The 14,054-nt window shown below is 34.4% G+C and overlaps 1 protein-coding gene across 1 annotated transcript; it reads left to right on the top strand.

Moving 5' to 3' along the window:
- The first annotated feature begins 1,891 nt into the window (after positions 1 to 1,891).
- LOC140770027 (uncharacterized) lies at positions 1,892 to 7,923 on the top strand. Its single transcript, XM_073110980.1, has 6 exons — positions 1,892 to 2,087; positions 3,114 to 3,644; positions 3,734 to 3,928; positions 4,445 to 4,525; positions 4,630 to 6,997; positions 7,502 to 7,923. The coding sequence occupies exons 1-6, from the start codon at positions 2,013 to 2,015 to the stop codon at positions 7,519 to 7,521; spliced, it is 3,270 nt and encodes a 1,089-aa protein (XP_072967081.1). The 5' UTR covers positions 1,892 to 2,012; the 3' UTR covers positions 7,522 to 7,923.
- The last annotated feature ends 6,131 nt before the right edge of the window (positions 7,924 to 14,054 follow it).

The raw sequence follows: 14,054 nt of genomic DNA, 5'->3' as shown, positions 1-14,054 counted from the left end.
AACTTGCTTTTGCCCGTGAGAGCCATTGATATGGCATGGCGCCAAGTGTGTAGTTCTCACTGTTGAGAACGGTGAAACAAAAACAATGCCAAGATGATTCGAGGAATAGAGGAGTAGAGGGTTCTCTGGTCCATCAATGCTGGGGATAGACAACATGGCGTTCGTGAGAAATGGTGGGAAGAAGATGTATGCCAGACTCTAATTTATCTCTCTAATTGTATTCCTTATGCATATATATACAAGAGCATGTTCTCTTTAGTGTAATCATGAGATGCCACGTACATACATGGTTATATTGATTACAGGTTTGTTGCCTTTAGTGTAATCATTAAGAAAAGTTCATGCATGTGTTGTTTGTATAATTTGTTTGGACTGCGGAGTGAACTGAATGCCTGAGTCCAAGACTAATGTACACATTTAATTACTCTCTGGAAAGTCTGATCTAATCATCATCATCTAAAGTGGCAATTTGCACTTAACCACTTTATCTAAAGTAGAAAGAAAACTGAAACTTAAAAGATTGGGTTTGCCATGGGGATTAATATTTCTCATAGACTTGGTGGCGGCTTAGTTCGTCAAGTATAATTAGCTTATTTCTCCACTAATTTTAATTTGATTAAAAAATGATTTCTACCAAACCCTCGATAGTAGATCGCTATTAAACAACATAAGAAAATTTGTTTTCATTTCACTCCCCATATTACTTGTTATTTCAGTTTAGACCCTTTTATTGCTTTCTCATGACAAATATAAGGTGGCCGACTCTATCCGGATGCCTTCTTTATAGTTTTAATAATGGGGAAATTATATTTTATTTTTATATAATTTTATTTGTGTCACTTTACACTTTGATATTTATATTTAAAATAATTTTTTTATTTTTTTATTATATTTAACCAATTTATAAATTAAATTTATAACTACTCTGATAGAGATAAAGTTATAGATACTTGTATAATTATTTCAACCATCTAAAATAATATTAACTAAATTCCAGATAACAAATTTATGATAAAAATATACATACAGTCAATATATTTATTATATTTTTATCATCTAAAATCCGATTAATATTAATTTTAGTGAGTTGAAAAACTTATCTAATTATTTATAATTTTATGTATCTTCAAATTTGATATGTAATTTGGTGATATATGATTAAAAATAAAAATATAACTATAAAGAAATAAAATTAGGCATAAACCATAACGGTAAAAATATAGTTTACCTTTGAAAAATTCCAGGAGTTGAAGATATAATAAATATATATTGTAGGGTGTGAAATAATAAAAACACTCCAAAAGGCTAGAGATCCGCAGCATCCGGCGTGACATTGACGCAATACCCGATATCTCGCGAGTCTCGTGACCGCCGTCGTTTGGAGGTTGGAATAGGATGCTTCCATTCTGTCACCGAACCGATAACATCCAAGCCCACGGTAGGGTTACCTACCCTGACTTCGCACCAAAAGTGTCACGAAACGGAAACGGGAACGGCAACGGCCGCTTATCTTACTTATATTCACCCTCGGGAAAATGCGTTGGAGAACGGAAACGGTTGGGTCGACAAATGGCGGACGCCAGACCTTGGGATTACACCCGATTTGATTATATCCACTTCAGTTCCGACAGCTTTATCTGTGGACACTATTTTCGTTTTTCACCCAATATTATTGGTATATTTCGATCAAAACCTGACTAAAAAGTTGTTCAAATTCAATAGGAGTATTTTAGTAATTTAGTAGGAAGATTTGCCTATTTTAGTTTTAAAATTAAAGTTACAGGTTGGATTTGACTGCGAAAAGATAGAGATATAGGCGAATAAATAAATAATGCAAGGTGTGAAGTGAAAAATATTCAGATTAAAGACAGCTATGAGAGAGAAGATAACGGCAGCTGAAACCGAGCTGTGAAACCAAGGAGCAGGTATTGTGTCCATCTACTGTTAGATAAAAATAGAGAGTAGACGAACAAAGGAGAAAGAAAGCGATCAAAAGAGGAATTTGGGTGGAGATGGTCGGGAGATCGAAGAGCGGCTGCTTCAGGATCCTCGCTTGCGCTGGCGGCGGCGATGTCGACGACGAAGAGGTATGTCTCGGTTTGGATTCTTTTCCAAGAATGTGCCTGATGTATTGTAGTTTGAGGAACGGTGATTTGAACTTGTTGGATTTTCTCTTTGTTCGTGCGAGATCTTGCAGTGATTTTCCTTGTAGTTTTGGTAGAGAATCATGTCAGGTTGTGCTTAGCTGCAAGAGAATTTGATCTTTGGAAAGTCGGGGGGTTGCTATTTCGCCGATCTGGATTGGGGAAGATGGAAAGTTAGGTAGTACAGGGATATTTGACCCAGAAGATCTCTTCTCTCACTGTGGATCGTACAGATTTGAAATTTTTTGTTAAGTTTAAGTTTGATTTATGGAGTAGATTCTGGGTTGCTGACCAATTGAATGACTTGAGCTGTGGATCTGTGTATATCAAGCATCTCTGTCAGTTGATCTTCTCATCAGTGATCTTGGAGATGGTAATGTTAGAGTTAGATCTGGCTCGGGTAATCTTAGCGTGGTCTTTGAATAGAAGAGGATTTTGATTGGGTTTGGTGGGTTGAAAAAAGAAAGATATAATTGCTAATATATCTAAAAGTCAAAATTGAGAAAGAGTTAATTATGCAAGGGCAATCTTGTTCTAAATGGGGGTTATCTGTTACTAGTTGTCAAAATATAAAATAAGAGTGAATTTATGTATATTTTTTTGGAAAATAGTAAAACTTCAAAAGAGCATCCTAATGCTCCAAGCTTCCCTAGTCCAAGGTCTTGGGAGGAAAGATGTTTAAACCTTACCCTAATTACTGGAAAGATTGTTTCCATAACTTGGCCATAGTTTCAAGATGAGACTTCATTTTTAAATTTTTTTATTTAGATATTTGCTTCTAACTTTTTAAATGAATTTTAGGGGATACAATCTAAGCATTATCCAATTGGAAATAAATATTTCAGACTGACTACTGGCCTGATGGCAATATGGTTTGCTGTGTAAATCTTTAGAGTACATCCTTTCTTGCTGGCTGCTCAATTTCTTCTTATGAGAAGATTTACATTCTTTTTTCTTTCCTCTGTTCAGGGCAAAGCTACATCAGATAAGAAAAGCCACAGTTGTTGGAAAAGATCAACCAAGTCTCAAGTATTGAGCAACAGTGCTATTGCAGAACCTGTCTCTGTTAGCCCTAACAAGGGTATATCAGATGACACAAGATGCAATGTTTGTTCACCAAAATCCTCCTCTTCTCTCGAAAATCTCCTAGAACAAGAAGAAAAGCCAACTGGAAAAATATTACTGCCAGTAGCTGAAGTAGATTCAACAGAAACATATATTTCAGTTGATTATGGTAGTAGCATCCCGATTGATCAAAACCACCCTAACAAGGATTTGTCAGCTGTCACAACTGACAATGTTTGTTCTCCCAAATGCTCTTCTCCTCCAGAAAAACTCCTAGAGAAAGATAAGCCAAATGAAACAATATTGCTATCTCCAGCTAAAGTAGATTCAGAAGCTAATTTTAGTCCAATTAATGATGGGAGTAGCACGCAGATTGATGAAAACCACCATGAGACTGCTACTGTGGTCATTCAGTCTTATGTTAGAAGATACTTGGTAACTTTCGGTTTCACAGTACTCTGTCTAAAAAGCTTCCTTGATTGGCTTTGCTTCATATTTGATTCCTGCACCCTAAATTATTTCAGGCTAGGCGAGAACATCAAAAACTTAGAAGTGCTATGAAGATGCAAGCTGTTGTGCGTGGATACTTGGTTAGGAGAGAAGCTTTTGGAACATTGCGTTGCATGCTTGCTATTATGAAAATGCAAGCTCTTGTGCGGGCTCATCAATCACATCAATCACATCAATCAGTTGAAAATTTGGCTGCACAAGAGGACAAGGTATCTCATATATGCATGAGAGTTCTCTATGTTGATAATCATTCTTCTTGCTTGATTATATAGCACAAGGACCACAAGTTATTGAATAAGCATTATAAGATTTGATCTTTCTGTTTTCTACAAGAAGCATCCCGGAATTTATATCTGATAAAGTTGCTTGGCTTTTACTTATCTATCAGTGTCTGTTTATTTTCCCATATTACTTGTGAGACAGGAAGGGTTACCTTTTGCATCAGGTTCCATTTACTATTAGACTATCTTCACATTGTAGAAACATTATTTTGGTTAGCATCTTTGTCCATATTTCTTCAAACAATTGCACAACAGATCCATCCAGTTCATCCTACAAATAGGCTAAGATGGTCAAACTAGATAGCTTACACACTGGAAGATATATTAGTGAGTGAACTTTGCTGCTTAGTCTAAGCATTGTGTGAACTGCCTATGACTGACTTATTGACATTTTTTTCATATATATGAGATGAAATTAACTCTTTCTGTCTCGTACAATTTCAGGTGAAAGAAAATTCTTATTCGGAACCACGTAAAACATATGCTTCTATGGAGAAATTACTTTTGAATGGATTTGCTCGTCAGGTATGACCATTGACCAATTTATGCTTCAGTACTAAATGAGGAGTTTCAACTTTTTGTCCTTAATTACTTCTTTTGTAACCTTATGTTTTTATATCTTCTACAAGATTATGGAGACTATGCCAAGGACAAAATCCATTCACGTAAAGTGTGATCCTTCAAAATCTGATTCAGCATGGAGATGGTTAGAGAGGTGGATGACATTAACTTCATCTGATATGGGGCAATGGCAGGAGCAATGTCATAATGCCTGCTACCAGGGGCACGATGAAAGCAATAAGCTAGCTGATAACCACGGAGTAGATGATGTTCCAGACATCTCTTTATCATCTATTTCAAAATTAACCAATGGAGAAATAGTAATGCCAGCTGTGAATGAAGGGACACTTACAAATAAAAGTTCCAGATTGGAGTTTCAGGCTTCAGTACATGCTACAGATAATTTCTCTAGTTCTTCAGTGGAAACTAGACAGGAAATAAACCTTCCTGAGAATGAGGCTGCTAGTGTCAAGCAGGATGATCTCTCTAAGTCTGAAGGCATTACTGAAATTACTTTAGCTCAGAATGATTCACAAACAGATACCACAACAGAACCAATACTCGATTCTAATAACAAGTCTGAACCATACAGTCAAAATTTAATGCAGACATCAGATTTGGCATCTTGTGAACAACTAGAGACTGAAGAAGAAAATATTTATTCTGGAAAATCATGTGAGGTAGCAATGTCAACTGTCAATGAAGGAATATTTACAACTAAAATTTCCACATGGGACTCTCAGGCTTCAACATCTAGTTCTTCAGTGGAAACTAGACAGGAATTAAATCTGCCCGAGAAAGATGATGCTGGTGGCATTCAGGAGGATCCTTCAAAGACTGATGGAATTACTGAATGTACTTCAGCTTCCTTTCCTGATCAGAATGATATGCAAAGTGATACAACAACAGAATCAATACTCAGTTCCATTAATAAGTCTGAACCTGACAGTCACAATTTAATGCATGCATCAGATTTGGCATCTTGTGAACAACTAGAGACTGAAGGAGAAATTATTCATTCAGGAAAATCATGTGAGATAATAATGTCAACCATGAGCGAAGGGACATTTATGACTGAAAGTTCCAGATTGGGGTTCCAGGCTTCAGTATTTCCTACAGATAGTTCCTCTAGTTCTTCAGTGGAAACTAGACAGGAAAAATACCTGCCTGAGAATGAGGCTGCTAGTCTCATGCAGGATGATCCCTCGAAGAATGAAGCAATTACTGAAAGAACTTCAGCTTCCAGCACTGGTCAGAATGATTTGCAAACAGATGCAACAATAGAATCTATACTTGATCATGTTAATAAGTCTGAATCTCACAGCGACAAGTTAATGCATGCATCAGATTTGGCATCTTGTGAACAGCCAGAGACTGAAGAAAAAGAGACTCTTTCAGGAAAATCATACGATCAAGATGATATGAGCCAATCCTTATTTGAAGAGCTCAGCACAAATTCAACTATCAGTAGACCCATCAAATCTGATTGTCAAGATGATAAGAGCCAAGCAACAGTATTAGCTAACCTTCCCTCAGAGGAGGATGCTTCAAAAGAGATTAATGGCATAAACCCGTCAGAGATCTCAATGTCTGATGATCTCCCTGTTCATAATGTTGCTTCAAAATGTGGGACTGAAATTGCTCTCTCCTCCACACTTGATCAGCCTAATAGACATGAAAATGAAGATGGTAATATAGTCATTCAAACAGAGGTTTCAGAGAAAGCCGGCTATGAAGTAAATTCCGATGGTGATATTGATATTGATCTCTTAAATATGCATGTTGGAGCAAAAAACTCTTCCTCAAATTTGGAAGTCCAGCAGCTGCAAAGACTTGAGAAAGATGAAGGACGGGTTGTTGATGCAGTGCATGTTGACAAGCAACAGGATGAGACTACCATGTTGAGTATGCATACTCAAATGAAAAGTTTAACAGACCCTCAAATTAGGTTATCACCAGAAGGAACTCCAAAAGGCCAGGCTACAGTGTCTGAATCTCATGGAACACCATTAACTCAGATTTCTGAAAATGCTAAAGGGGGCGAGACAAATAACAGTGGCCCTAGTAAAAGGCAAAGATCTCATAAACTAAGCAAAAAGCTATGGTCAAGTCCAAGCAACGATTTAGGAGAAAATAGCACAGAAAATATACCAAAAGATCCCAAGAGTATTAAGAGACGTAGCTCATTTGGGATGGCTAAACCTGATCGTGTTGACCATGAGTATAAGATGAGTGATAGCAGTACCCTTCCAAGTTATATGCAAGCCACACAATCTGCAAGAGCGAAGGCCCACGCAAGTAATTCTCTCAGCCTGAGTCCAGATGTATGTGATAACCCTGAAAAGAGAAGACATTCCTTACCGAGTGGAAATGGGAAGCATGGCTCATCCCCGCGAATGCTGAGATCGAGATCTCAAGCACAGCAGAGTCCAAAAGGTACAGGCATTCTGCTGGTGACTATTTTTTATTCTATTAAAGTTTTGAGAAAAGACCATCTTATATTCTAAAACTGAGGGTATTTTTCTCCATCTTTCATGAAATAAGTAATAACTATAAAGTGAGGTTTGCGATAATAAGTTGTCATTAAATTTATTCTTTCATCTTTTATCTTATGGCTTATTTTGGAGTGCCAATTAATTTCTTTTTCATTTTTTTTCCTGAGGGAATGATTATTTCCAAATTGGATACCTAACTCATTTTAAATGAATAATCTCGTGTTACCTACTGTCTCCTATTCTATAACTGTAGTTGATACAGTTAGTTACACATGCTAGCAGTAAATATGTTTTGTTTGTAGATGTATTATTATTATTTTTTATATGACATTTGCCGCCAGTGTCAGATATACAATACTTTACTATCTGAAATTGTTTTCTGTTACAAATTCATACGTACAGCACATATTTAAACTCTTAACTTCTGATATTCTTTCTACTACAGAGAGAAGATGGGTAATATGATCAAGCCCTGTGGAGCAGCTGATGTGAAATTTTTCTTTTTCTTTTTCTTTTCATTTTTTTTAATTTTTTTTTTTGGTGAGAAGAGATGTGAAATTTTTCTTAGCATTGTCGGCATGTTGAGGTCCATGATAGGCAGTCAATATGGTCTCCGTGTCTTTGATTTGTTTCTCAGGCATGTGTTGTATAATATGGATGGGCAAGAAGAGAGCAGCTTATGATATGATGTAGATTACTGGTTCCGAGTGCTTCCACCCATAAATTGCCAGATTCTGTGTGTTCTGTGTTAGTTGGGTTTATTTTTGAGAGGGCACTGGTGTTGCTTAGTAGGATCAAATTTGATTTGTTCATGTACAATGATTTGTAAAAGCTGTGGCTTGGCTTGAAATAAATGGGGATTTTCTACTCTCTTGTTTACTTCTATCAGAAGTTGGATTCATTTTATACTTTGAATTTGATGCCGTAGATGTTATGAATTAAAGACGAAAGAGAGGATTCCATGTAAAGAAAATGTGAAAGCTCCTCAGGTTAAGAGGATCAGCAGGAAGGTTTCAACCACATATTAGCAACATTATTAGATTAAATTCATTAAAGAAAGAACATCTATAAATCGTTCTCATTTAGAGGTGGATGCCACGACTTCCGTAGGAGAGGACTCAAATGATTCGGGAAACGGATAGCCCTTTTAGCTAGGTAGCTTTTTCAAGTTCACTGAGAGAATTTTAGATACACGAATGTTAGAATCATATTGCTCCAAAGTAGGATATTTGGTGAAAGATTAACTTGAACCCAAGCTCAACTATATAGTATTGCATGATCAAAGTATTCTAATGGGATGTCTGGGAAATTTACCCATACTGGAGACATAGTATTAAAGCTCTTTGCCTACCGGAAAGTTTCCGACTCTCGCTGCTGCAGTGACAGGAGCTTCCACCACCGATGGCCCAGAAGTTATAACTAGTTCCAATCTTCCTTGGTTTTGAATTTGAAAACGTAAACATCGATACAAGCCATTGGAATTTTTCCCCTCCTAGGAACTGACTGAAGAGGACGTTGGCCAATTGAATTATTTATAGAGTTACTTACAGCATTACACACATATGGCATGATTGATTATATATTGTATTCTGGGTATGTTCGCTGCGAGAGATGAAGAGTCCTTTTTCAAGTAGATTCCCTATCTTGGTGATGTTCACATAAGGTAGTGATAGTTTGTAGTGGATGATTTAGATACAAGAATTATGCTAGAGTGATTGAACAAACTAGTCCCCTCCCAACTTTTATTTATTAAAATAGATTGCTCCTTAAATTTATCAACAAAAGAGGTCTATTTCATTTTAGCCTTATCTAAAATGCTGAATTTATAAATGACTAGTTCGACATTTTTAATCTAAGGCTAAAACACTGAAAATGTCGACGTTTCGTTTATAAAAATTCATTTAAAGTTAGTTTTTTTAATGTTTAAATTAAAAGTTTACTTTTATATAAAAATACTTATCTTAGTTGCATTTCTTCTTAGCTCGCCACCTTGTTCTTTTAACAATCATTTTCTCAGTGACATCAGTCCTGCTTTGGTGATCAATTAGCTACCATAATGAAGAAAGGAAAAGCATTGAAGGCACCACTCTTCCGGCATTATCAGCAGTAGACTTTCACCGGCTTTGACACAAAGTTTTTAATGTTCCAATAAGTGAACAGGGTCATTAAATATTAATTAGGAGAGAGTTTAGGCTTTGTACAAGAGAAAAAAAGAAGAGTAGTCTGCTGGTATTGTTGTAGTTGAACATAAGACCCAATCACGAAGAGAATATTTTAAAGATCTTTCCTCTCCCTTTGTGATAGAACTCCTCCACCTGATGGCTTTGCTTAAGGTAATTTATATCCTTGCTTGTTTAATGATGTGATCTCATCCTTGAATGCATTCTTTAACTGAGTCCATCCTTGAATGCATTCCAGGAACGTAACCAAGTCATATGGGAGGTGATTGTCGATCTACAACCTAAATATGTGTCTTTTGTTAGCAGAACGAATCCATGTCTTGCAATAGTAAGCACTCAAGGTATATTTCCGTGGTGCAATTTGTAGTATTTAACGGACCTACGCTTAAAATTTTTAGATACATTCTATATTTTTACTATTTATAAATTAAGCCTGTATAATTTAATGAATATACGTAAAAAATATTTTATCATCAAATCTGATAATTAAACTTAATTAAAGTTCCATGTGAAGTTAACTATTTTAGAAATTTACGAAAATATTGTCGGCTAAATTATATATGCCAACCTATAATCAACTTAATCGAGCCTAGTATAATTCAATATAACTCAATCCAACCCAATCCAACAGCAACGTAACCAATACCTGACTGAAATTGAATTACTAAATCCATCCCGACTAAGAAAAATAAGAAGTCCTAAGATTAGTACATTTTAATTTTTTAGATGTTCTTTTTATCATAACCTAAATTAGAGTCTTGGTGGTTAGTCTAAGTAAACAATCTGCCTTTCAGTTCAATATCAAAAATATCAGTGTCTCTAATAAAATTGTTAAAGAGACACATATCAACAGCATTGAAAGAATTAGTGCCTCTTTCCCAGATGAAATGAATCTCATTAAAAGTCAACACTAAAAACAAAGTAAGCAGCCTTAAAATGAAAGGAGTTGTTTTAAGTCATTCCAAAATAGCCTTTTAACACTTAACTCAAGAGGACCACATACATTAGTGATCAAGAAATAACCGTTGAATTGGTGTGAAAGGACAGAAGTTAAAAAAGAGTACAAACTTTTAAAAAAGTAAGATGAAAGCAGAAGATTACCAACCAATAAGACCACCCGAAAGACCGGAAGCCTTCTTTCAAATAACAATGGAGGGGATCCAGCAACTTAAATTCTTGAATACAAATAATATTACATTGTTAGAATCTAACAAAAGATACCAACCAATTCTAACAGAGATGATAGATACTTTTTCTATAATTAAGTAGAGTTAGTAGGTACTTTCTCCATAACTAAGAGGGTCATAAGTTCGATTCTAACTCCAAATAAAATTATGAAAAAATATACATATGACTTGAAGTCTAGACTATAAATGTTGCTATTTAAAAGAACTATTCAAACTCTAAATGTTCAAAAATAGAATATTCTTAAGGAAAGATAATAAGAAAACATAATACCAGCAATCAAACTAATCAACATTGGATGTCGCCTTGAGATGAGCAAGTAAGAGTAAAAAAAATATAGCACTAGCTGACGTGAAAAAAATATTAAAAACCAAAACTGATTTGGTTTAGAAATTTTTAATTTGATGAGCGAAAAATCACGTAAGATTAGAAATAAAATTATTAAGACCGAGTAGAAAGAGTAAAGTATGACAAATACACTATGACACTTTCTTTAACATAGAAAAAATCTCTTTTGTATAGAGTGAAAAAAAAAATATACTCATTGATAAATATATAATAAAAACAAGATTCATTTACAACCCCTGTCGAGGCTCTAATACTTAAATATTTAAATAATCTCTTGAAATACGAATAGGGTGACTAATTACTTTTGTAAAGTAGAAGGATTTCCTTTGGTAATTACCTAAGCGAGGAATGACCTTGTAATCTTCGTGTCATTGTGATGGCAGAATGTCCTCCTTTGTTGATTTTAAATCATTCTATTTTGTTTTAAGCACAAACAATCAAATACTCACAATAGATAAAAAATATACTCGACCCTAAAATTCATAAAGAAGGCATGATCATCCTCCTCTCAATCAAGAAATTTCTGTTGTCATTGACTTAATTCCAAGATGGGGAAGCTTAGAGATTCATATCTCATGGATCTTTTACTACCAAATCTTATCTATCTTGCTCTAATGGTAAGACTTTTCTGCCTTCCCACATATGTTTTGTTTTTGGTTGAGAAAATTCTTTACCAAATATATTATCATCACTAGTTCGTTTATGAAATCAGAGCTAGTCTTAAAGATTCAAAGGGGTTGGTGTCTAAACTTAGCTAACCATGGCTCGTAGGACCATTATCCAAATGATATGAGTCCCTATCATGATATGATAGGCAAGGACACATGAATCTCTCGTTGCAAAGCAAGAATGATCGCTCTTTCTTTCCTAGGACAATTAAGGATGATACTTTTTTATCTCCTATGCGAGAACACCGCTGAATATTGCACTGGTTGGGCCCTCCCCATTACAGCCCAAAAGGGAGTTTTTGACCAAACTAGTATTATCCTTAAATTTATTACTAAATGAGATCTAATTTATTATAGTTTAAATAAAAATACTGAACTAATGAGCATTTGTGTCTGATCCTAAAACACTAAATTAATCAGTATTTTATATATATATTTAATTTAGTCTCTCGGTAGTTAAAGTTAAAAAATACCTAATAATGAAAAAAAAAACTGATCAGTTCAATATTTTTATTAAGACTATAATGAATTAGGCTTTATTTAGTAATAAATTTGAATGAAGCCTATAAATATAAAATAAGTCTAATTTGATTACAATTTATCAAGAAAAAGAAACACTGTGCTATGACCTGGCCCCCATTTATATGAGAGAAGTGGTATCTATGAGAAGGTTAAACCCCCACCCCCCGTTTTGTTCATCATTAGTATTTATATAAGAGGGTTAGAATATCTTTGACATCGTAGGGTGCAACGTTTCCCTCCCAGAAGAGATCAGCAATAGATATCAACAAAAGAATAAACAGGCATAGCTGCTGCTCTTATTTTAGGATTAATTACACTTAGCTGTTCTAAATCATTATTTTTTTCTTACCGCATAGACTCTCAACCTAAGAAATTTTTTAATTTAGAGAGTCATATAGTTACTTTAAATTTAAATTTCTTTTTACTTTTTAAGTTTTGGAGTTCTACGTGAATAATTATTAAAAAAAAACTCAGGTATGTATGTAGAAAACTACGATAGTAAAAGAAAACAGAAAAACTTCGGATGATATGTTTTGCAAGATTTTGGGATTTACAATCCAATTAATATCAAGAAGGGTAAATTATATTTACACCTATGTGGTTAGGCCTAATTCACTTTTAACCTTAATAGATCTACCAAATTCACTTCGACCTCTATAGACCTTTTAAGTTTTATCGCATTTTTATCAGCTGAAAATAATCCATATAAGAAGCATCGTAGAACTAATCAGATCATTTTTAATTTTGTCTAATGAGTATACCTAAATTCGATCTATAGTTTAAAAATATATATATAAAAAATAATAATAACAATTTCAGTTTTAATTTTTTTTTAATTAATGATTTAGTTTGATATAATCATAAGGAGAAAAAAATGATACAAATAAAACGGTAGGAGAGTATAATATACATGACAGTTCCATTCTAGCTAGAGATTATTTCTCATTCATATCTTATATTACATTGGAGATATCTTCCTGCTGTTAATTTTTTTGACTAATTTCACACATCCATCTCTTTTCTATAGTATAAGATTGGCATCTCTACAAAAATTCCACTAATCGCATAGACTATATATATATATATATATATAATCATTCTTTCAAGTATGCACCATTCTAACAGAATTCGTCAAAATTTTGATTCAAGGTAAGAAGCAAAATTCAGTATCACCTTCTATAGAGTCTGACATGCAGAGTATGCAATTACAGTAAACAGTTCATTCTTAGGAACAAGAGTAACATATATTCCAAATTTTGTTTTAAGCTCATATAGCTTAGCATGTCAATGAAAGAAGCAAAGCAACATTAATCAACATATAGCAGGAAACAAGAGATGATGTTAATCACACTATGATAGTCAGATCAAACAGGAAGATATATAGCAAAGTTACACATTACATAACTTACAACAAGGCAAAGTCTGACCGACATTATATTATTCCCTCACAATAATTGCACGTCTCAATAGCCTATACAGAAGAAAATCCAAAGAACTGTACTCTCTCCTCACATGAAGCACTCTGAAACAAAATAAAGTTCCAGTTTCCATCTAACTATGACCATATGCAAAATGCCCAAATAATCAAACTAGTAGCCAATGGAATATGAGGCAGTGGAAAGCAGAATATGGAGGCTAATGCTAGCACTTGGCAAAATGCCAGTCAGATTCAATACATGTAAGCTTCTATCAGCAGTAAAGATCAGCAACTGAAAGGAATTTTGTAGGAAAAAAATTTGGAATTTCATCAAACAGATAAGAGGCACAAAGAACAATGAAAAAAATTTCATGTATAAAGGAGCTGTAAGTTCCCTCTATGAGTTGAAGCAGATCTAATACTGGGCGAAGAATTTTGAATTGCAAATGCACAAGATCTAGAAATGACATAAAGTACCTGAATGAACAAGATTACATGAGTTCAATTCATTGGGAAGAAAGAGACAAGAAGAAGAAAAGAAATGAAACTCTACATGAAAGCAAAAGGAAAAAAGAAGAAGAAGAAAAAAAAAAATACTCAAACAGACAATAGCAAATCAGATCAGATCCACCTATAATGTCAGCCAGGATAACAGATCCAGTAAAAGTAATTGAGGAA

The sequence above is a fragment of the Typha angustifolia genome, chromosome 11, assembly GCF_048772165.1.
Source record: "Typha angustifolia cultivar Huaian chromosome 11, ASM4877216v1, whole genome shotgun sequence".
In the NCBI taxonomy this organism is placed as follows: domain Eukaryota; kingdom Viridiplantae; phylum Streptophyta; class Magnoliopsida; order Poales; family Typhaceae; genus Typha; species Typha angustifolia.
This window is presented reverse-complemented; position numbering and strand designations above follow the sequence as displayed.